This window comes from Corvus hawaiiensis, chromosome 1, assembly GCF_020740725.1.
Source record: "Corvus hawaiiensis isolate bCorHaw1 chromosome 1, bCorHaw1.pri.cur, whole genome shotgun sequence".
Taxonomy (NCBI): domain Eukaryota; kingdom Metazoa; phylum Chordata; class Aves; order Passeriformes; family Corvidae; genus Corvus; species Corvus hawaiiensis.
In genome coordinates this window covers 31,213,243-31,237,997 of record NC_063213.1, presented here as the reverse complement: position 1 = coordinate 31,237,997, position 24,755 = coordinate 31,213,243, and the positions used below count along the sequence as shown (strand labels likewise).

At 38.3% G+C, this 24,755-nt stretch overlaps 1 protein-coding gene across 35 annotated transcripts in view; it reads right to left on the bottom strand.

The window, feature by feature from the left end:
* The window catches only part of ARPP21 (cAMP regulated phosphoprotein 21), a 200,375-nt gene that overhangs the window by 79,310 nt on the left and 96,310 nt on the right, over positions 1–24,755 (bottom strand). For 34 of the 35 annotated variants that reach the window (XM_048298457.1, XM_048298679.1, XM_048298696.1 and 31 more), the window contains 6 exons: positions 24,000–24,089; positions 19,798–19,942; positions 18,467–18,545; positions 17,073–17,132; positions 16,030–16,170; positions 522–630 (listed from right to left, as the gene is read on the bottom strand). In XM_048298457.1, coding sequence (XP_048154414.1) covers positions 522–630; positions 16,030–16,170; positions 17,073–17,132; positions 18,467–18,545; positions 19,798–19,942; positions 24,000–24,089 — 624 coding nt within the window. The remainder of the gene's footprint in view (positions 1–521; positions 631–16,029; positions 16,171–17,072; positions 17,133–18,466; positions 18,546–19,797; positions 19,943–23,999; positions 24,090–24,755) is intronic. The other variant, XM_048298689.1, reaches the window with a different exon arrangement.

The window sequence follows — 24,755 nt, the reverse complement described above, 5'->3', positions numbered from 1 at the left end:
GTCAAAACTTAATTTAGGACGGTTTTTAAAAAAAAAAAAATCAACCTGGCCTCACCATCACATATTTGGGGCTTTTTTTTTTTTCACTTTTTTTTTTTCCCTCTCTCCTTTTTGGGCTACATCAGTTCATCACTGCTCCATACTGAACTCCAACTCTGAATGGGTACAACGGAAGAAGGAAGCTACAGGGAGCGTAACAACTGCCGTAGTTAGGCAAGACATTGAGGAATGCGACTGACACAGCCTTCCACGCAGCCCGGAGCCACCGGCATTCCCCCTCCCACGGGCATGCAGCAAGTCCTGCGCCAAGCAAACCACCCATGCAAACCCACACACTGCCACGGCTGAAGCGGCCACGCTGGGGCTTGATGCCACCCACGGTGGTATGTATGCCAGAGGAGGCGGGGAGGGGCAGGAGGGCAGGGGAGCAGGAGAGCAACAACAAAAGAACAACAATAACATCAGTCAGCCCACCTTCAAAAACAGAACAAATTTCAGCAACTCTCGAACCGAGAACCAACCTGATTGTCTTCTTTATCAATACTAGAGTTATCTCGCTTCAAGATAAATCGCTTCTGGGATTCTTCACCTTTTTCATCTTTTAAATGTTCAGAAAACCTTTGCTCTGGTCTGCCAGCAAAGTAAAACATAGCAATAAAAAAATCTTTCTTTTGGTTTTGCCTTGATCTTTATTTCTCAGTGCTCTTTGTTTTCACAGAGGCATTCAGTGCAAAAGCAGTTAACATTTGTGAGATGCTGCCTATAGCTCTCTGAGGCTGCTGTATCACTGCTAACTGTTATTGCTATAAATAGCTTTTGTTGTTGTTGTGTAGCAAGGAATGGGAATCCAAAGTCTCAGTCACTGAAATATTTAGACTCTCCTCACTGTGACTGAAGGACAGGGAAAACAAATTACCATACTGTATGTTAATTCGCTTCCTTCAGTAGCTGGGATCTCCAGCAACACTGCCACTTAGTGAAGCCTATCCATCTTGAAAAGGAAAAACTGGTAGAAATCTTAAAAAACACAACACAAAACAAAACCAAAACGAGACACCCAAGAGTTTTCTCATTCCCAGTACACAAAACCAGTAAAGGGGGGGACTGATGATGTTTTGCTTAAACAAAAGTTGATCTCATCACCATTTAGTGGGAAAAATACTCCAGAACAATCATAGAGTACCAATTAGTTCACCACTTTAAACTCACACATTTATTTATTTATTTTAAAATCCAAATCACACTGGTTCTGGCTCAGCATTTTCAGGTTTATAAGCTGTTACGATGCTGTTCCACGTTCTCACCTTGTGCAAAAAGCAGTATCTTATGTCACTTCACCTTGTGCAAAAAGAGAATTTTAAGAAGCAACTTTTGTGGCCGAGTTGGTCACTGCCATTGCCTCATAGCTGTCAATAAATAATGTTCCAGCCTGCATAATTCCCAGAGGGGTAATGTTTCAAGCCTGCAGTGTTTAAACCTGCAGTGTCTTAAGCCCAACCACATCAACGGGTGACCAACGGCCTCAAGAACTGGGCTCACATTCACATGCTTCTATCACCTGACTGAGGGTGATAATTACTCCACAAACTGTGTTTTAAAAGCAGTAATACACAGTGAGATTCCTGTCAGGGAACACAAGCCTTGTGCCCAGTGCTGAAAGAGCTGCCAACAGCAGTGGTGGTAGGAGATGCTCATGTCTAGATACCTACACAAACAAGACACGAAGCTTCCACTGACATCAACAGAAGCAATGGTGAAGAAATCAAAAGGCAGAATTTAAAGTCAGTGCTTTTGCAAATAAAAGTCCTCTACAAGCGTTAAATAAACCTTTCAGCTTCATCTTATTTCACAACAGAAAATTAAACCAGATGCATAAATCAGCAACCATCTTGTTGTTACAGCATTATGGATTTCAAATCAAAATACAGCGCATATTCACACCATAATTGCAGTCCATAACAATTCATTGCCAAATATACAGGAAACTTTTGTAATAAACTGTAAGAAATTAAATAGTAAGGCACACCAGCTATCCTGCCTCTCTTTCTGTGTGAACTTTGAGGACTTCCACTTCTGCTCACAATTTACATTTTTGTGACTAAGTGACAAAACACACTGTCCTGATTTCCACAGATTTTGACAATTCAAGAAATCTCTGTTCACCATCACAGCTGCTGGCACCAACAGATATAGCATTGCTTGTAGATATAGAGTCCAAGTCACTAGATTCCCTGGATGCCCTACTAGCCCTCTTTAAGGAAAGCCCAAAGGACCATGGCTCTCTGCATAGTAATTTCATCATCTAATGGGTCATTCATTATGTTTCCTCATAAACAGAAGGGCTACAAAGCCCCATTAATGGATTGCTAGGTGGGTTGTTCTCCCTTTGCTCCCATTAATGAGTACTATGCTTGCACAGCCAGAAACGAAGATTCAATCACTCAAATATTGTGCTTTGACAGGACTGTCTGAGAAGTGCTATTTTTCTTTTTTACATCCTAAAGCACAAACAAAATTTCTGCAGTTGTACCATCAGTGTAAAATTTAGAGCTGTAAACTATCTGCTGAGCATCTACGAAACCATATACAAAGCAAATTAATTAGATTTTAAAATGAAGGGGAAAAAAGGTAATCAAAAATTGGAGAGAAAAAAAGCTTGAAAAATAAACATTTGAAAAAATGTCTCCTCCAATTACCAACTTATTTAAACACTAACATGATTCTCATACTTCATAGCATTATTTTAAATTTTAAATCTCATTTTCACTTCATTTACTATTTATAAAATCTTTCTATTTTTCGTAAGAGAATAGGAGAAGTATAGATCAAGCCACGAGTCAAAATTAATGATTCAGTATGTGCCTCTTAATAAAATTAATCTACAAGCCCAATAGGTGATCAGTCTTCAGTTGTGAAAAGAAATTTGCTTGGGCAGAGAGACTCTGCAAATGTGCAGAGCACTCCAGAGCACCACGGTACCTTCAGCACCGTGAGGAGAAAGTCCACCGCTCTCAGTCATCTCTGCAGCTCTGGGCCACTGCCATCAGCAAGGTCCCCAAGAGTATGACCAACTCAGTTAATAGGGATGCAAAGCCTGAAGGAAGACTGTCAAGTGAGATTTAGGATACCCCAGCAACAAGGATCTTCAGGCACACCAACCTGCAGGCCTCCCTCAAACACTGAAAACCATCAGTTGAAAGAAACAGACTATTTCAAAGAAGATATTCACACATGCGCATGTGTTTTTCTCTTCAATACTGTCTCCTGCATTTTCTTTTTTAACATCTATTGCAAAAATAAATTATTGGTAGGATACAGATGGCAAACAATGTTCAAAACCAGTAAGTGAAACCAAATGTTCTGAATGACTTGGGTAGAGAACACGTTGACTCTGCAAACGTTTGGGTTTGTTCCACTGATGGAAGTCAGTGTAAACTCCACATTCCCAGCTTTAAAGTTCCCTGTAACTATATAATGCATTTGCTGTAAGGAAGCAGACACACTGTGGTTATTCTGGGGAAATCTGTTACATTAGTTTATGAATTTGCAGGTGAATCAGCTGGTTATAAAGAAGAAAATAATGTGCAATTTTGTGCAAGATGCAGTGTGGTGTCAATATATTAACACAGTATATAATTACAGTAATACAGCAGATGCAGGGAATTATTCTCATGTGAGTCCTAAATTAATAACAATCACATTTACTCTTCTAAGCTTTTTTAGCTGATACTGCCACTAGTAGTCAGCACAATATATAAGATTGTGTTCATGCATGTAAGGGAGTGAATTTATCAAGATTATTTTTAGTATGGCATGAATTAAGTTCTTACTGAAGTCAAAGCAAGGTTTACAATTATTATTACTACAAAAATAAGAAAAATCAGGAACTTCTTCACTATTACCACACTGGATACTTAAATTACGTCTTCAAATCCTAAAAATAGTTTAATTTTAAAAATGGGACTTGCAGAGCCTTTTTGAAGAGGCTCTGAGAACTTCTGAAGGCCTTATCACTAACTCAAGTATTCTTCACTATTTCGGGATCTTCCAAAAAAAACTACAAATCACAAACAAAACAACTTACAGTACCTGTACTGTATTGGTGGGTTGACCCTGTGTGACAGTACACCCATCTACTTGGTAAGAGCCACGTGCAAGGAAAAAGATATGCAAATATTTGCCTACAAGCCATGCTGTCTACTTGTATGATGGATTTCATTTAGCCCATTCGGTATTTCATTTACCCCCCCCCATGGAATTAGTGCATCACTTGAGAATCTCAAAGCCTACTATTCCAGAAAAAGAAGCTTAAGGAGGAAATACCTTTTAAGTCAATAGGATTTTTTAAATTTGAGGACTCTACTGAGAAAACCGAAAAGCATGACCCAGTTATAGCTTAAAGGCTCAGAAACCAACACAAAGGGAGGGGGAAAGCACACAGGCTAAAAAGATGTAAAGTCTGGCATGGTTTTTTCTTTGTTTTGGTTTTATCTAATATAACCTTTTGATCACCCAAATTTTTATTGCTTGAAAGTATTGATGAAAGCAAAACATCTGTGTCCTGAAAATGCAACTTCACAAAACCACAACTGCATATGAATTCATATTTCCTAACACTTGTCAGGTAGCTCAGTTAGTCACCTTTCTGGCAATGTGGTTCTGAAGCAAATGCAGAGCACATTTCCTCCTTCCCTGTAAAACTCTTGATCAGGCACTATGAATGCTTAATGGAGATTAGACCTGAGAGTAAGTCAGTGCATCCTCAGGCAGCTGCACAGTCCCCTTCTCACTCCCAGATCTGCCAGAAAGCACAGGCCCTTTGAGCAGACAAAGCAGCCTCTCCTCTCCATCCCGCCCAGAAAGGTAGCACCATGATATTCAGATAGATGCCAGCAGGATACCTCCGGGTAGCCAACCTCAGTAGGTATCCTGCAGCATCCAAACATTTCACCATTAAAAGCTTCCCAAAACACTCTGAGCATCTGCAAACTTCTGCGAAGTCTGCTTGCATCACTTTAAACAGTCTCCTAATCTGTTTTATTCCCCACAGCGAAAAGATACCACTTCTTGTCAAGGGATCAGTTTAACCAAAGGTGGACACAATATGTAACAGGCATCATTAACCCTACTATGCAGTGTTTTTCCCTGGCTCAGGAGCACTTCTGCATACTTCTGTGCAATGTCAGGTCCAGACTTGGGGAGAGTACCCAGGTAAAATCTCAGGGCAATACTGTGTCCCCATTTCTTGCGTCTGTGCTCCTTCCCCGGCAGCCAATGATCATTTCAACTCTTTCAGACTCATTTTTTTGTGGGCAGAGTACTGTAATGGTCACTTCAAGATATGGATGAAGTTTCTTCTTTCTGTGCTTGGAATCATTTCATTGTGAGGGTGACCAGGCACTAGCAAAGACAGGGATGGTTCTGGACATGGTCTTGGGCAACTGGGTCCAGGTGGTGCTGCTTGAGCAAGAGTTAGACAAGATGACTTCCAGAATCCTTCCATCCTTAACCATGCTGTCATTTTGTGAAACACTGAGTCAGTTATATAGCAAGAAATCCATAGTGGATCAACCCCCCATCACTACCTTTTAGATGGTTTTTGTGTCTATTCTTTCTTTTATAAGTTGGCCATTTTCCTTTCTGATGTTATAGTTCCTTAAAAGCTATCTTCAGTCCTTACTTAAGCAAGGCCCCAAAGGCACTTTTCTGGACTCATTCCTTACAAGGAAGCTTGTATTTTGGAAATGGTAAAGCTGGAGCAAGCAGCAAAATATTTCTGTGCATCAGGAAGGAAAAATAAAAAAAGAAGATTTTTTTATAGCATTAGATGATTTTTTTTCTTCTATCATTATGGTGACTTTAATGCAAGCTACTTCCATTCCCTTCAGTAGAGTTCCTCTCAATTTATCTCTGGATGACAGAAAACAGAGTTCATCCCTCAGGCATATTTTTTACATGGACTCTTTAAGGAGAATTCCCCATTACATGCTCATTTAATGCTTTTGATTCTGAGTCAACCCTTGTAAGTGGCAATGAAAAAACCCCAAGCCCTAACTACCTTAACCAGGTATTCACTATTTAATCAATTTAATCAAATTAAAGATTTTAAAAACATATTGCAGAATGGTAATAGCTATTAGGATACACAGACTAAGGAAGGAACAGGGCATTTCCTTGAGTCTGCCAAGCAAACTAATGCAGTTTCATAGACCTCTATTTGCACAGAAGACAAGAAATGAAGTACTAGGGGGGAAAAAAAGCCTGCACTCATTTAAAATAAGTTAATTAGCTCTGAAATAACTGTCTAAGAATCAGGAAGCACAGACTCCACACCAAAAGGACAAATGGAAAGAGACAAGCATGAGCTTTGAATGTTACAGTTCTGAAGACTTAGTCACTGCATTAGCAGAGCACACAAACAGTCTGGTATTTTCAGGACTGACTTCTATACAGCACATAAATCTTTATTATGAGGCACATGTATCTGACAGCCCCGCAGCACACAGGCTGTTGCAAGATGCCTTTCAAAAGAAGCAAGCGCCTCACCATGTGTGGAGAAGATGAGTTTGACACTACAGTGCCTGATGCAGTTAAAAAAATCTAGCAAGCACTTAGTGTAAGTCATCTGCAAAAGCCTCACAGGTAACAGCCAAGCAGCTGTCTGAAAGAACCCCACACAGGAATGCAAGTTCAAAAGGGGAGATCACTGGGGCGGCCAGGAGCCCAAAAAATTGAACTTTGCATTTGCAGTGCAATCTTCATTTAATGCATATTACATGGGACAGTGCGTTAATATTCCTCTCCTGAATGAATGGCAACAAGAAGCAAAAAGTAGGTAGGCCAGTGGGGCTAGAAATGGGAAAAACACCACCTGGGGTACTCAGAATCATCATCTGGCAAACAAAATGAATAACTGACAAAAAGGATCTTATACAAGGATGCCATGAGGAGAGCAATGGAGTAGCAAGAGCTGGAGAGAAATGCTGCTGCTGACAGGATTCAGAAAAGTTGTGAAGATCTGGGGCACTCTTATGCAGGTGTTCTGATGGTTTAACAGTGTTTTCTTGTTATTTACACTTGTCTTTAATTAAACTGATTGCTCAGTCCATCATCACGTTGGCCTCTATTTTGAAGGCATGCTGTGACACAGTATGGTGGCCTTTCCTAGTGTGCTAGTTTGCGAGTATCTACTGTATCTGCCTGCTGTGTGTTTTTTTGGTTTTAGGCTGAAGTCTCTCCTGGGGTTCTGCATTACTACCCTAGCAAAATTATGTCAGCACTGCTGCCTCTTTGCTTTACACCTTGAGGGGCAAAACTTTTATCTGCAGTACAAATGCCTGTTTTGATCGTGGAGGCACAGGAACATATTCTGAGAGTTAGAGAATTTACAGACGTTGGAAGCAAATATCATCACTGTCAAAAGGCTCATCACCCAACTTAATGAAAAAGGCAGAATTCCAGCCCAACAGTTTAAATTTGTGGATTAAATTCTATCAGAACAACATTTTACAAGAAGGAGGGCCTCAAATTACACCCTGAAAATAGGTTTCATATATTTAGGGGCTGATGGATGCTAAAACATGGTTTCAAAAAGCCAGAATGGGAATTTAAATATAGATAATTGTTAAAGTACAGTGCAGTTATATTATCACATCTTAATACTTAAAACCACTCAAGATAGCATTGCAAGCATTTGAAGGTAAATGCCTCATTAACAGATTGCTGCTTTTATCATATGAGTCACTAAGAACTTCTGTTATGATGGTAAAAGCACATTAAAAGCTATTAAAAAAAAATAATGTACAAGACAGTTCTTCAAAGCGCTGCCTTCTCTGTTGCACAGGGGGGAAAAATCTGCAAAAAACCAAATGGTACCTTTTCTCTGGTATAAGACTATATAATCTTTATTTTTTTTTTTAGGAACAGCAGCTGGCCTCTAAACATGTTCAGCAGTTATTATTAAACAGGGATGTGGAAAGTCACAAGTTATTTTCACAGACATTCTTCCCCTCTATTTGGGGTTGCAAGTAAGTCTGGCAGGACTGGAAAAAAGAGGCAGGAATGCTTCATGGAAGCATTTCTCCTTCAGTGACTATGAGGCTTTATTATGTCACCTTTGCCCATCCGTCAGGGTGCTGCAGGAATCTCTTTCGTGCCAAAGTATCTTGTGGACCAAACAGAGGGCCAGATTCTGAGGGATTTCAAAAGATACAATACTTAAAAACCCCAATCTAATGTTGAGGTATCATTGCACAACTCATGACCCCCACAAGCTTTCCTAAAACTTATTTCCAGAAAACCATCCTGTTTTAAGATATGGATGCAAAACCAGCACCTCCTGGCTCCCTGAACATCTGCTTGAGTACAAACCTCAATATTTTGCCCAGTATTTTCTGGCCAGAACAGGGGCTTTGAATACAGAGGAGAAGCCTGCAGGCCAAGGGCACATGCAAGCATCAGCTCTTCTGTTAGACGGGACAGAAGCACAATGTCCTCTCTCAGGCAGGGACTGTTTTAGAGCTTCAAAATGCTCTGCTGTCCTCCTGTGATCAAACTAAGATTATTTCTTTACTGAGGGACCTGCCTCTGCTGCTCTCTCCCCAGCTGGATTTAATTCTTGATATTCAGGGTGTCTATTGAGACTGAACATCTTACACAGTACCAATTTATTTCCAGCTAATAGAGGCTCAAAAGTGGTAGCATAGTTTATTACGGAATTCATTAATATCTGATTTTTAAGGATGTGGCATATTCTGTAAGTGGCTGAAAATTACAGTGTTGCATAACTACTGTGATCTATTTAAAATTACACTTTTCTATTTCAGAAGTTCAAAAATTAACAAGGAAGCAAGAGAGAAAAAGGAAGCAAATTCAAGATTTGAAGACTACTGAAGATTTGAAGATGGTTCACCAAAAACCATCAGGCTAACAAAGAAACTATCAGTCCTCTTGAAATGCCTCACGTATGCACATTAACACCATAACAAATTCTTGTTCTGACTTCTGCTTCGTGCCACGAACATTTTTGCCATCTCTAGCAGGAAGACTCATGGATCAGAAGTCATACTCTGAACAATCACTGGCCCGAAGAAGAGGGCCTGTTTTTAATAAACTGTCAGAGACAGCCTCACAAGGCTACCCTGGAAGCAGCAAGCCGAAACAATAGACAAAGATTTCTTGAAATTCAATACTTTTTACATTTCTTGAAGTCTTATTTCCTGCGTTAAAAATGAGGCAGGCTACAGAAGAGCAAAAGGCAATTATATAACCACTCTGAACCACCTCTAACATTTACTTGCTCAAATATCAACACCTTATTTCTGAATTGCTCAGATATAAATGCATTACTTCACCTACTACAGATACGCTGTTACCTCTGAGGAAAGCACAGGGGCCATCTCAGATTTCCAGATCTCTCTCCAGTGATTTGAAAGTGTAAGTGACCAAAGAGCATCTTGATTAATGAGCACTTTCTTACTACAGCTTGAACGAGCACAAGGACTAATTACTCATGCAAGAAAGAGCTTCCTTAAACCAAATTACCTACTTGCTATTCCACAGCACTCTCTTCCTGGGCAACCTTCCATCTACCCACACAGAGTAGGTGACAGTAACCTTCTAGGTTTAATAAAACTTACACTATTAAGTGGTGTGATTAAAAAGAAAAAAAAAAATAGAAGAAGAAATACCATAGATATCCTCTAAATAACACTTAACTAGTATTTCATCACAGTATAGAACAGCTGTAAAGAGCACATGTCCACCTTCATTATAAACAATTTAGTTTTAATAAATCACATTAGATGAAAATTTAATATGGGAGCTATTAGAACTGGTTCATTAACCCTAACATCTCATTTACAGAATATGTAATTTCTATGGGTCCAGTATACAGCTTACACTGAAGTAAGAATGAAGCCAGTATTTAAGAGTCAAATTAAACTCAACTTCAAGTGTACTAAGTATTTATGTTTTTTCATCTGTATCTTTCATGTAAAAAAGGCACATGACTAAAATGACAGAATGCTTGCTGAAAATAAAAGGCTGTCCTAATTCAACCATCATTAACAAAATAAAAACTAAGTTTTTTTCTAATCGTGTTCCTAATTTAATCCCAGACTGAAATAAACACATTATTTTGTATGAGAAAAACCTTAAAAGCTATGAAAATGTAAGGTAACCTGTTACTTAAATGCTACATGTTACAATGTAGCTACAAAACCTCATAGTTTTTATTATACATTATTCTTTTATTGATGTTCTTACTAAATTATTAGTCGCATCATGTATTAGTTCATCTTAAACCAAAATATCTCAGCCAGCTACAATGTTATTTCTCAGTTATACAGTTTCTTCATTTAGTTGCATACATCCACTATGCACCCTTTTATTTCTCTACACATTTGTAACAGAAAATGTTGTAATACCAACTGAGCAACAGCAATTGTAAATCAGAGGGAAAGTCTGGGTATCTCCAGTTTCTGTTCATTTCTTAGTAGCCAAGGAGCAACTGTTCTGTAGAGAAGATGGAAAAGAGGTAACTAAAACAGAAAACAGAGGCCCTCTGACTCCATAGTCCCTTGAAGAAAAAAATAGAATGCCAGACTCCAATGAAAATAATAAAAGCAGAAATAAGGGGGTTCATGTGCGTTTTCATGCATCATGTGGCTCATAAAGCAATTCTGCTCTCATGAGATCATTGCTCTCTGTACATATATGATAATTAAGAATAGCGTAAGGTGCTTGAACGCAGATGGATTAACACCATGCAGCAAACCAATTGCAAGATAACTATTCTGGCTTACAACAGGGAGGGTAACAAAACTGTTCTTCAAATTCTCTGGCAAACATTGAATTGCTTTGATTGAGATTTTACAAAAAAGGTATTCACATTCAGGTATACATTTGTCACTACTCCCCTATCGCTAAAATGTCCCATCTTTCCCATCAGCAAACAACTGCTTAAAGAAATTAAAGTCATTTACACTGAATACCTTATTCAGTCAAGGGGAAAGGCATACTTTTCTGCATGCTCCAAAGGCTGTAACATTTGATATCTCAAGAAAGTCTTCTTGGCACTTCAGCCTAGGGTAAAAAAAATTCTAGAAACTATTCTTCATTGAAATTGCCATGTTCAGTGAATCCCATTTTACTGACATGCCTGTAGGATCCTGTACAAAAGTTCAGACTCTGAAGATAGTGAAATTGTCACAGCACACCTCGACTAGCATAGATGTTATCTACAGCAAGATCGCTCAGTGAATACACAACAGAAGCCCAAAGAGACCTTTTCTTCTTTGCTTTTGATTCAAACCACTCGTACACAGAGGAGGCAGAATAACACAGATTGTATGCCAAACTACAAAAGCCTTGCAGGTTATTCAAAGTACAACTTGAACATTGTGTCTCCTTCTGCTGATACAGTTCATTTCTAGCTTATAAGGAACCCCTGTAACGCACATAACAGCTTAATATTGCCTCAAGTTTTTGAAGCATCTCAAAGGCACCAAAACACTTTCCAACTGAGGCAGTATAATATTAACAGAGTAGGAAAAAACCCATGCATCACAAGGATCATAACTCACAACGCTCTTGAAAAATAAAATAGAACCAAGGATGTGAGAACTGGTATGAAATTCATAATAGCTATGCTACACCCTCAGAATGTATGAAAATGTCTAAACACAGCATTATATATCCTAAGCATCCTACCTTCTCGGTTCTGATGAGCCCTGCCACTCACACTTACATAAAAAAAGTACATGAATGCATGTGTGGGCTGTGATACAGACATGCTTGTCACATGGCTGATGATCTCAACCAAATGAAAATCCTTTCAATTTACCAAACACACCAAACACATATCCCCTACATTTCTCCACCTATCTACAGATAGTCAAGTGAATGAATCTGATCCATCTAACCATATGAACAGTTCTGCAAAAAACTCTGAAGTACTTCCAGTTGTTTGATAGGAATTGTGAGGAATACGCAGAACACAAGGTGGCACGTACACATCTTTTGGCTCCAAACAGGGGCGCACTAACATATTGCCTCAATTCCAAACTTCTTTTTATATCGTATTTCACTGTCTTAAGTTCCCCATACACTTCTGTGTATCTTTAGATAGATGACAGGCAGACACAGATGACAGACAAATATACATTAGAATGGTGACACAAGAGCAGTTTCATACTGAGCAAGGCAGATTTCCCATTTTAAGTAGTATTTGAGCTCTTTGACTATAAAAACAAAATAACAGCAGCAAAATCCTCCTTCATTCTCTAATCAATTTTTCTCATGTATACTGCTGAGAATAAGATTTCAAAAATTGGATGATTTAGTTAGGCAGGACTTTTGTAAGACATGACATCATTAATTTTTTTTTTTGAAGTTGTTCTCCTTTTTTTACCTACTTTAAATTTCAAAAATCATATGAAAAGAAGATTTGTTTTTAAAATCCACTATTCTTTAATGAGAGCTAGAGACTTAACTGTATTAAAGTCAACAAACAGTGAGGACCTCGACTGCCTTAGTATCTTTTAAAATTTCATTTCTTAAAAAAAAAGCTTTGAAAACAGCATAACTCATTCATATTCCAATGAAATTAAAGAAAAAAAAAAGGCATCTTAGATTCTTAGATTAAGCTCTTCATTATAAATACTCTTCAGACTGAAAAATTGCCATTATTGTCTGACTGTGTTTTTAAGAGAGACTTCACTGAGAGTTCATGAAAGCTGCAGGATTGCACTGCCAGAGATTCAAATCCTAATGAATTTTTTACCATCGTTTTTCCCTCTATGTAAAGCAGCACAGACAAACAGAGAAGTCACAGCCCTCCGTCCAGCTACAACTTCTTCCATAAACACTTTCTTTCTCATATTCCAAACCTCCGTGAAGTAGGTACTTTACAGGCATAGGTACATAAAAGTGGATACATGTTGTCCTAAGACAGCCAATTGATGAAAGCACGGAAACACCCCGACCATATTCTTATCTCCTGATTGACACACACTAGTCCTTTCCGAGGCACCCGTATGGGAACATTGATACCAGAGTTTTCCAGCCAGCTCTTTCATCTCAAAACCATTAACTCTTTTGACACTTGTACTTCCAAGCAGGCAGCGAGCACAGGAGGTCTCTGCTGAACAGGATAAATGCACCTCACCGCCTGGAGCCTGGGAAGAACTCATCGCCTGCAAGCGGGAGCAGAGATATGACATGAACCCTCACTCAGCCAAAAAATAAGCACAAGGTGCTTATTCAAGCCCACAAGGCGACACTGCAGAGTCATATGCTCTTCTCAAACAGGCACACGTACACAGAAGTCACAGCCAGTGCTGAATTTATGAATTCTTGAGTATGTAAAAATATTCTCTCTCCACAGTAGTAGCTAAAGTAGTTTGGAAACCACATGCTATAAAGAGATAATTTATTGCCAAAATGCAAATCTTCAGAACATCTGTCTGTGGGGCCTCTCCATAAATTCACATAAAGCTATCAAGGCTCAGTCTTACAGCACATCATAACCACGGTGAGCAGCGTTTCAGACGCTCTTCAGATTCTCCGGTATTCTGGATACTGTCCAAGTAGTAATTAATAGAGTCAACACATTCCCAGTATTCGGTGTTGATTTTGAACTGCACAAAACTGTCTCCTCTGAGAGTAGTGAAATGCAGAACATATGAAATCACACTGGACGCTTTCAGATGTGGAACTTACACAATATTTGCTGCGGATAATAAAATCTCATCAGCCCTTATTCATGCTAGATAATAACAAATGTTTTCTGTCAGAGACAGGGACATTTTAAAAAAACATGCCATATCCTCCAGTTATGAAAAGAAACAGCCACTTCACAAAAGCTTTATTTTATGGTAATACCAAAATAATGTAAATAACACTGGAAGCACCACAAGGCAATACGAGCTTCGTATAATCCAGTTACCTACCACCAAATCACTGAAGAGGGAAGAAATCTGCAGCCTGTGTGGTGCTTACAAAATAGCTGTACTTACAGTCAAAAGAGGGGCAAAGCCCTGTGTTTATTTCTGGAATATTTAGGCAGGAATTTTTAATGGCCTCACCTCCAGTTTGCAAGACCACAGCTGAAAGGGCCATTAGATCCATTATATCCCTACAACATCCTGCCTGCTGAGCTTGCAAGGATGGCAGTTCATACCTAGCAAATAGCCTTTCTTGCTCACTCCCACCATGCATGAAGCCACAGCTTCACCAGAGCACTCAGATAAAGCTTTGACTGTTGAAGAAGGCTTCAGTGTCCTCTCCAGAAGCCCTGTGTAAGCGTTTCCCACAGCACTTCCATGCTACCCATCTCTGAGATGAAAGCCACGCAACAGAGCAAGGCATTTACAGATATTAATGCGCTAGTATTATTCTATTATCACGTCAACCAGGAGAAGGCAATGGTTTGAGGGAAAGGTCCGTAGCACTCGGTGCACTACAACAGTGATACAGATGTGAAGGGAAAAGGGAGGACTCTATAAGAGAGAGGAATGCTTAAAGAGCATTCAAACATGATTGTGTTTCATTTAGAGGGGACTCGCTTTCAGCTCAAAACTGAGCACCAGATTGCTGCATACTCAGCTTTTTCTTATTCATAACCAAAGATAGCCCTAGCAGGGGGCAGGTATTATCAGACCCTGAGGCTAAGCCTTTGCAGCCTGAGCGTTTCATCGAGCTACTGTAATTCTCTTGACTTCTGAAAATCAAACTGTTAGTGCACACTTTATTCAAACCTTTAAAAACATTAGTGCCCAAGTGCTGTTTCACAAATGTCCAAGTATCTCAAGGACAGCCCAGGAAAAGGACCTAAAATAAATTGCCCATGATCTTAAATTTACTACATTCACATGGAAGATTTTTAGGGCTCAGTGGAATAGCAAATACAAATGTGTATTGATCTTGCAAAATTAGGTAGTCACAGAACCACAGAATAAACTGAGTTGGAAGGGACTCACGAGGATCATTGAGTTCAACTCCCAGCCCTGTACAGCACCATTCCCAAGCCCTTCCACCCTTCTACAGGAGAAGCTAATAACATTAAAAAAATACTCTCTGCAACTGGATATATATAAATCACCTCACTACTGGATATATAAATGAAATAAATGTTTATATTTCTCCTACTAATTGAATACAGGAAGTACACAATTTTCAAATAGGGCTTTCCTGTTGCAATACCAGATACCAAAATTTCATTACCCAGTTGTAATTACTTCCTCTTCATTAGTTTATAGGTAGAGAGGGAGAGGAAGGCTATGTTTAATACACATGTGGCACTTGGCAGAAAAAGTGATGGTGTTTAGGCATGGACACATTACTGCAGCTCATATCAAGTTTTGGTTAGCTTTACACAGGTTCATGGAGGAGCACAGAACTCATGCCAGCACAGGTTTTATCTGCCAAGAATTTTGCAATGCATTTGAATCATCAGAAGGAATTTGTGTTTCACAGAAACACTGTTGTCAAACAGTGAGCTTTGAATGGAAAATAAAGTGGAACCAGGATGGGAGGAGAAGAAAAGGGAATGAATGGTGGCAGGCGGTGGAGGGGAACCAAATCCTAAATAATCAGGCTGGGCGGAAAATGATTCTTGAAGCAGGCAGAGCCAGAACAAGGAAAGAGGCAATCTTCCAAAGATATTTGGGTTATTTAGGACATAGCTGCATGGCATCAGGTGACTTGCAAAGCAACAAGCTCATTTCTGTAGCAAAGTGGTGGCACTAAGGAATCAGGAAAAGTAACATTCCAAGATACTGTGCTAATTTTCTTGCAAGGGGACCAATAAGGTTGGCTTCTCCTTATGTATTGTTATAGCCTTAGATAACTGCACCGTGAGAGCCCTGTCCTCTCTTCCCAACCTAGAAAACAATAAAGAGCACTCACTCCTGCTGCAAAAACAAATCTAAAAAAATACAAAAAAAATTACACTGTGCAGTCATGGTACAAACCAGCTCTTGTCTTGAGAAAGGGAACAAGGAAAAACACAACAGTGTTGTTACTTACATTCTTGTATTGCTGGTCTTGTTGATAATTACAGATTTTCCAGTCTGATCCACATTGTGATCCATTCCGAAATAAGCTGCCACTCTGTGCACTAGCATCCTCTGATACGACGACATCTGAGGGAACTTTTTATAGTGATTACTAGAAACAAAGGAGACAAATAGCACTGATAATTACATTTCCCTCTAAGCTATAAACAAATGAAAACAACAATACATTTGATAATTCAGGGGACAGAAATCTCACTGAAAACTTCTCCGTTACACGTTTACATATAAAAGTTTACTACGGAAAGGCTGAAAGAAAAAAAAAAAAAAGGAATTAATTTTAGAATTTCTAATAAGCACATTTCTGTGTGCAACATTGGGACAAACAAAGCTCACGCTTCACGGTACCTAGTCAGTATTCTGTATGTTGGGAAGAACTCGTGCCACAATCCCCCACATGCACTCATGCTCCCTGCACAACCAATCCTACAGATTTGCTGAGACACTGGCAACAGATTTCTGCCTTTCTCCCAAAGGTCATATGCAGGGCAATTCTGGAAAGATCTAGTTTGGCAAACACTCCTTTTCTCCTCTATTTCTGACAAAATGCTTATTTCCCGTCAGCATAAATTTTTCCTCTGCTGCTATTCTCTCTATTTTTAAAGCTGCAGGAATATTTTATTATAAAGACCACATAGTAGCAAGAATCTCTCCACCTCAGTTCTATTTTCCAATGCATTAGAATAACATAGCACAAGGGAAAAGCCAAGAGATAACATAGTTGATTATTCTCTACGCTAAAAGCTTTAATTATACTTTTAGATCTAAATGAGCAGAGCCAGTGCAATTACAACACAATGAAAAGCAAAAGGTTTTCATTTACATCTACTGTATTTTAAGCAGTCCCACCACGTGGCAGGAAACAGAAGCCTGCTCTTGCAGCGTGCCTGTAACAGCCCTCAGAAGCACTGTGGTCCATATGAGTGTATCCCTCACGCAACTCACACTGCCACACATGCATGTGACTTGATAAACCAAGTGTGGAACTCAACTTACTTGTTGTCACTAATAAAATCAATAATTTCCTGTTCCATTTTCAAGAGTATCATTCTGTCCCTGTCAAAAAGAAATGCAAGGATTTGTACCATCAACTATGAATAGACATTTTATAGGAAAATATTCATATATCAATGTTTGTAAGGCCATTTTGCAAGCATTGTCAGTCATCTTGATTAAAAATGAAACATGCTTTTTTTTACCCTGGATCATCTGCAAAAGACTACAGCCTGCTTTTCTGCATCTTCACTGACATACAGATTCTACTCTTCTATGAGCTCAGCTATGGTCTGAAAGCGCTTCCAGCCACAACAGGCTGCAATCAATGTGTTGCCTAGAAAGACTCTCACTGCTATGGATAGCTTTGGTCCTTTTTCACTCTTTTTTGATGGAAAATGAGATTTCCAGCTAAGCTAGATCTTTCACAAGAAGAAATTTATGCTACCCACAGAAATTTTCAACATTTTTCCTGAGACGTATCTTCCACAAGGCATTGACTTGCTGCAAGAAAGCTGGACACATCTAATTTAGTTAGAGAACACAATGGAGAACACCACCTTTGAACCATGGCTCCCAGGAAGCAATGCCAGAGTATTTCTCAGGAAAAATGCTCTGTTTTTAATTGGAAGGTCTCAGATGTTCCTTTTCCCCCTCCTCCCTTGTCAAAAACATTCAGAAGTTGCCGCAGCGTACTTCCACACATTTCTAAGCTTGACAGAGTCCCATCATCCCTTAGCTCTTTTGAACTTTCTCAATTTGCACAGATAAAGCAACTAAAGGATGAAGGACCTTCCATCATCTATACAAGAGGATATGCAAGCTGTTCGGTACCCATTTATTCAGAGTTCTCCTAGGAATAACTGCAGAATTACATGGTACCTATTCAACAGATCCAAGTGAAACGAACATTGAAAATCACAATGTATAAAAATGTTACAGATCTCTCCTTGGCTGTTTAGAGGCAAATTTAATGATGAGATGGGCTTGTAGCTCCAAATGAAAACTATGGGAATACTGAGAGCAGAATCTGGCAACGAGCACAGGATTTTAATTGTGTGCAGCATTGCTAGAAGGAAGCTACTTTATATTCATATACAAATCTCCAACTGCAATAGTTATAATATATTATTGCAATCACCATGGAGAGCTGTATACAAGAAGGTAAGGACAAAGACCAGATGTTACTGAAAGTGAAATTAAGCAATGGGTGACTGGATGGAGGAGTAGAAGTTGATGACTTTTTATAGCATTTTTCTCAGTTAACAGCCTACCTCCTTTACATTTTCCCTCATAACCATCTCCAGAACAAATAAAACACAGTGTACAGTTACGGGAAGTCGAAGACTGCCAGCTACAATTTCAGGAATGTCAGCTTTAATGCAGGAAATACTTACCTGGGGTTATTCTTTAATGTGTTAATGAGAAACTCATGCAAATCTATGCCTGTTGAGTCTGTATATTCTTGACTGCAATCTGAAAAATAAAAACAAACAGCCTCCACTCATTTACTTCATTTCAACAGTTCCGATTAACTATGCTATAAATCAAAATCCATTTTCCAGCAACAATCTGAAAACATATGCTCTGAAAGAAAATGTACATTTGGAGTTCAGCCAAGAAAGATCAATTTTCTGAAGCATCAGGTGGACATTCATGGTTTCTCTGTACCACTCCACTGAGAACACAGCATCAAAACTAAACATTGACAGAAACTCCTGGTCATTTGAAAAACACAGGAAACTTTCAAGGCCATTCAAGACCCTGCCAAGTTCTTCCATTAAACCATTAAAAAAAATTAAAATTAGGAAAAAGAAGTTTTATTCATCAATGTCTCTTTGCGTCACTTAATAAATGCTGTACACTCAGCAAATGAGGAATCATGCCAGTGGGAACTCTATTTGCATTAAAAGACTGAAATCCAATGACACCTGGGAGTAGGCAGGTAATAGGGATGCGTGACAGTAGCCAGAATTAATTTTTTAGCATAATCTCCTGACTCAAATGCACACACAGATCCTCAAGTTGGCGTGAACTCTGAGAGCTCCATTGAAGCCAAATGACAATTCACACCAGCTGCAGACCCACACCCAGGTAGGCAATGATTATTTTTGAGTGATTACACTGCAACTTTGTACCATGGATTAATAAAAAGATTTTAAAAAGCAATACCAAATTTAGATAAACATCTTTCCTGAAGAAGTCTTGGTAGGTGATAATAGTAGACTGCAATGCAGGTTAAATGTCAAGGATTAATTTCCTTACAGCATTTAGGATATATTCTCCATGAGAGAGGAGCAATAGTGAAGAGGATTACTCTCTGCTGCCTACACTGCACAAGTTACATGCCAATATTTTATCATTAATCTGGATAAAAGTGTATTAGTGTCTTATACACTATATGCACTTAGTATATAATCACACATGTATTTATATATTTATGTGTTTTATACCAACATGGTTAAGCATTCAAAAGATCTATCTTACATTAAAGAAAACTAATAACATCTAATAAAAGACCTCAGTTTGGAAAGTTTCTTCACTTTTAAAGCCTAATGTTTGTATGAAAATAACTTTTACGCATACACATTTCAGGTTCCGAATTTTCTCAGTGTATGAAAACACTTCTGCTGTGTATATATACACAAATAAAGAAATAAATCCTTGTAAAAACATAGAATCCTTTCTACAATGGTAATTATAATAATTTAAAGATTTTTAAGTTCACCTTTTGATAACATTCTGATCTTGCTTTTTTCACTGTTTTTATCTTTATTTTTATCCTTCTCTTTTTCTTTCTCGGAGTCATCTTTACTAGATTTATCTTCTTCTTGCAAACTAGGAAAACTTGAAAGCTGTAGCTGGATTGATTCCTGTTGAGGAAAAAAAATAGATAATTATGGGCCAGATTCAGTAAGCTTCCCATGGCTTCCAAACTGCAGATATTGGCATTAAACTATGTGTAGCTAGAAAAGTTGAAGCCAGATACATTTCTTTCCTATTTGAAAAACAGTACTTTGCAGCCAGGAGAATAATGACATCTTAGAGGCCAAATTCTAGTGGTAAGTAGGTATTTCTTCTCTAATATTTTGAATGTTATAAAATTTAGGCTACCTCTATTAAGGGGACTGTATCATTCTACACTTCAGTAATTCTCTCTTAAGACTTTTCAGAATAACGAAATACTTTTCATATGGCCTTTCTTAATTAATTCTATAATTTAATATTACATTTGTTAAGTGATGATCAATGGATAGACATCTGAAAAATGAAACTCATTTCCCTTCACTAGAAAATCTGCAGGTTGATATGAACTGTTTTACATATGTAAGTGTAGTATCAGCTAAATGGAGTTTTCTGGCTCTAATAGTAGAATAGTGCCAGCAAATTTTATACTCCATGGTATACAAGAGGGCTTACTAACTTATCAGGTAATTCATATTTAAAGACATATGCAAAAGCGGAGAAATGTGCCCTGTGATTTTCCAAGGATGTAGTAGTAAGTGAACTTCCAAAAAGCATCACAAATTTTACCCTCAAGAATTCAGTATTTCAGAGACTATGAGTCCCTTTGAAACATGCTTCAGCTTCAAAAAGTCAGCAAGAACTGAGAACTCAAGCTGGGTTGCATTTTCTAATTTTCTTTAAAGAACTTGTTTTTCCCTGCTCACAACATTATTTTATACTGGCTTTGTTTTAACAAAACCCAAATAGTTTTCTTTTTAAGCTACCATGGCAGGATTTTCGTATTTCAAGAAATCCTAATCTGGCTGGACAAAATTGAATAAGCATACTTCTGTGTTTTATTCTTTTAAAGAAAAAAAAATGGCCCAGAAAATACTATATGCTTAAGTAGTGTAAAAAAGCACATTTGAAGAAAGCTGTCACAAAACTCCCTGGGTAAAGCAGTTTTCTTTAATAGAAGAGAGTCCTGCATGCTTGGTAATTTTTTGACATCATGTTAATGAAAACCTAATTCACCAATACTGGAGAAAACCGGAGTTTCTTGTATGCTAGTAAATTCCCTTCCTTCACTATTTTTCAAAGAATACTAGCATACCAAAAGATCAATAGAAAACTTTAAAGTAAGGGGTGTGTAAGTAACCATTAGGAATTCAAAAGATGCTTCCAGTAATTACTACAAATTTTAGGTTTCTGAATTCTTTAAAGAACTACAAATCAGCCATCACAAGACATGTAAGACAAGGTCCTAACAAAACAAGGTATCAAAATAAACATGCCACAGTAAGACAGAAATTGGTAACTTCTCAGCTTAATCATTATTGACTTTTTGTGAAGTTTGAATGTGGCACAAAAGACTTGAGATGAAAAGCATCGTAAAAGAAAAACAAAGACCTGGACCCAAAATTTAACCTGACCTACCACCCTTAATCCCTACTCCTGTTAGTTTTGTCTGACAGTGTTACCCAAAATCTGAGCCTACAGAGGGAAAGAGTGAGAATTCCTGGTCATCTCAGGTAAGGATACATTGAAAGATGTTTCCTAACCTGCTCAGTTGTGCTCAGGGAACTAATGCTGTGCCTGCTTTCTTTCACTTCTTATGGCAGTCTGATTTCTCATTCAAACAACAAACTTTGGATCAACCATTGCCAAATGACCCCAAAGGATAACTTGATTCCCTGCACTGCCCAGAGCAGAGCAACTGTGCTGCTAGCTTTTCAACAGGAGAAAAATGTAACTGGCCACATTGTTCCCAGGATATTAATCCTAAACTTAACAGTGGTTCTTAAAAATGCTCTTATGAAAATGACAGACTTTACAGAAAAGCACATATATGAACATATAGTAAATACTGTTTTACATGTAACATAATACCGATGTATTTGCACTAGAAAAAACACACAAAAGGGCTGTAGAGTCGTGAAAGCAAGCTACTGTATATTTTCTTAGATTTTTATTGATTTTTTCTCAATAATAAAATACAATGTTAATAAATACATTGATACAAGTAGAGTGAACAACAAAATAGATTTTCAAATTGCAATAATACACTTCTTGGTCTATAGTATAACATTAAAGGCAACATTTCTTTTAAGTAAGGACATAGTGAACCATTGGATAAGCACTCAAGATCAAGTAATACAGGTAAACAAGTTTTTTCCTTATACAGGAAAATGAAGGCAAGTATTCAAATATAAATACAAACATCAAGTCTGCAGTACAATCCATACTCAGTAGTTCTGGCAAGGTACCGTACATTCTCTGATAATTAATTCCCTGTGGTTTGTAAACCATTAAGACAAAATAAAAATTAAGAAAAAATAATTCCAAATGAAAAATAAGTTATTTCTTCTCTAAAGTGAAAGCAAAACAATTTCGTTGGCACAAAACTTCCTGTATCCTTCAGCCAGCCCAAGGAGGAGCCTGCAGGTCCAGCTTTCCATGGCAAAGCTGAGCCACATTCATTAGTTAATGGTCAGCAAGAGCAAAAGGGCAATTCCTATCTAATTATTTACACCAAGCCAATTGCTCCTTTAGAAAACATGCTGGGGTCAAGGGAGACATTTCATCTCCCATAAATATTTAAGATGGTCAAAGAAATCTTTGCTGAGGCTGGTCAGTCAGGCAAGACCAAAGGCTGTGTATAACAGGAACCCCTCCTCTGCCTGGATTAAGGATAGGGATTTTGCCTCAACACCTGCCAGTCTCTCTGTAGTTTAGTACCGGTCCTGTGCAGTACATTATAAACTACCAGCGATGCTTCATACAATCTCTTTATATTGTTCTCCTTTTCATTCTCCATTAAACAATAGAAAATACAAACAAAATTGGAACAAAAGCCACGCATTTTGAGTAATGCAAGTCAAGCAGAAAGCGTCTACCTACAACAGAACTGATAAAATAACCTGCCCATCTACTGCATAAGCATCATTGTAGAGCAGTAGAACATGTAAGTGTCCTGCTGCTAAACAACTTGGTTTTTGGTCTTTCAATAAAATTAAAAAAATAGAAAAACCTCTCCTTACTTATGAGCTAAGAGGAGAGACAGATTTGTTTCATTTCAAGTCAACAGAGGAAACAGTGAGAAAGTACACTTAAATGTCATTTTTTATTTTTGTGCTAAGCTCACAAGAAGCCACTTGCTCAAGCTCTCTCGATGGCTCATTTCAACTGCACATAAACATCTCATAAATTATAGGCAGTGTTCATCATATTTTGGGTTTTAGTTAGTTGGGCTTTTTTAAGCCTTGCTCTCACTAGGCAAGCAAAGAGGAGTAGTTGAGGCTTAACTTTTGCTTTTTGGAGTACTTTTTGAAGTTAGTCTGCAAAGACTGCCACCAGTGTTATTGTCCAAGGTGAGGAGTGCAGAGGACAGAACTCTACCAGCTGATGGGAATACAACACTACTAGTACAGATAAACTCAAATACACGATTTTGATATAGGATAATTTACACCAAGAGTTTAAAAAATGAATGCCACTCAGTAGGAGGCATCCTTGGCTCTACCAAGGTACTTTAGAGAGCGAAGGACCTTTGAATTTTATGTGAAGGGGGACACTGATATGAACTGAAGTCTTAAGAGGAACCACAAATCAGAGCATGTTCGTAACTGTATTTGGTGCAGCCTTGAAAGAGATAGCCTTAGAGAAAAGAACATATTAATATTCTTTTTGATTGTTACTATTTTTTTAAATTTTAAAATCTGAATTCTTTTGAATTCTTTTCCATTTGCTGAAATTTTCAGGGGGTCTGGAAAAAAAAGCAAACAACACCCTGTGATATAGTACAAAAGTAGTATTTCAAATTAAAGTTCACGCTAAACCAGATAACTCCATAAAAACACGTTCATTGTCGGATGTAATTTTTCCCCCAAGAAAGACATTGTTAAATGCCCGATTAAGTAACACAATCATGCAACTGAAGATGGAGGTCAACCATGCAGCTAACAGCAATGATTGCAAGTGTACCTGGTTGTCATGAAGGTTTTCCGCTCCCGGGCGAGGGGATGACTCTTCACACACAGCAAGACTCCGCACGAGTTTTCCCTTAGCTCCTGACTGAATTAAGAGAGAGAGAAAACAAAACAGGAAGCACTGCTACTGACCCCACGTCACATAAGCTGCCCACATCAGCTGTTGCTAAATACCCCAAATAACTATCACCCACCCAGTCCACAAAAATGCATCTGCCTTGGACATGGATAAAAAAGGATTCTAAGCAGCACGACATTTGCCACACAGGGAAGGTGGTAGGTTTCTTTTTGCTTTTATCATTTCAGCTACAGTTCACTCACTTCCACCAAAAATTGTAACTGCAAAGAACAGATAGTCCAATACTGAAAGTAATTTAACATAAACTCAAAGTCTCCTTTTGATTTGGTTTGTGGGATTTTTTTGTTTGTTTTGGGAGTCCCTCCCTTTCTTCTAGTAGTATTATATCCAAGAAACATGGACAATAAAATGTGCATGTATTATGGACCTGCACTTGAAAAATTAAAAGAAGGTTTTCAGGGTTTTATTTGTTTCTAGAAGCTCCTTCCCACACCTGCCCCCACCCATTTCCCCTCAGGAAGCTAGTCAACTTCTGCTTCTTTATGTCAAGATTATTCCATTAAAATAAAATTCCAACAGAAACATTAATTACTAAAGCAAAAGGAGTGAACCTTTTCCTTCTCCAGTGGTGCATAGAAGCACACATGCTGTCTAACACAAGGACACAGCAAG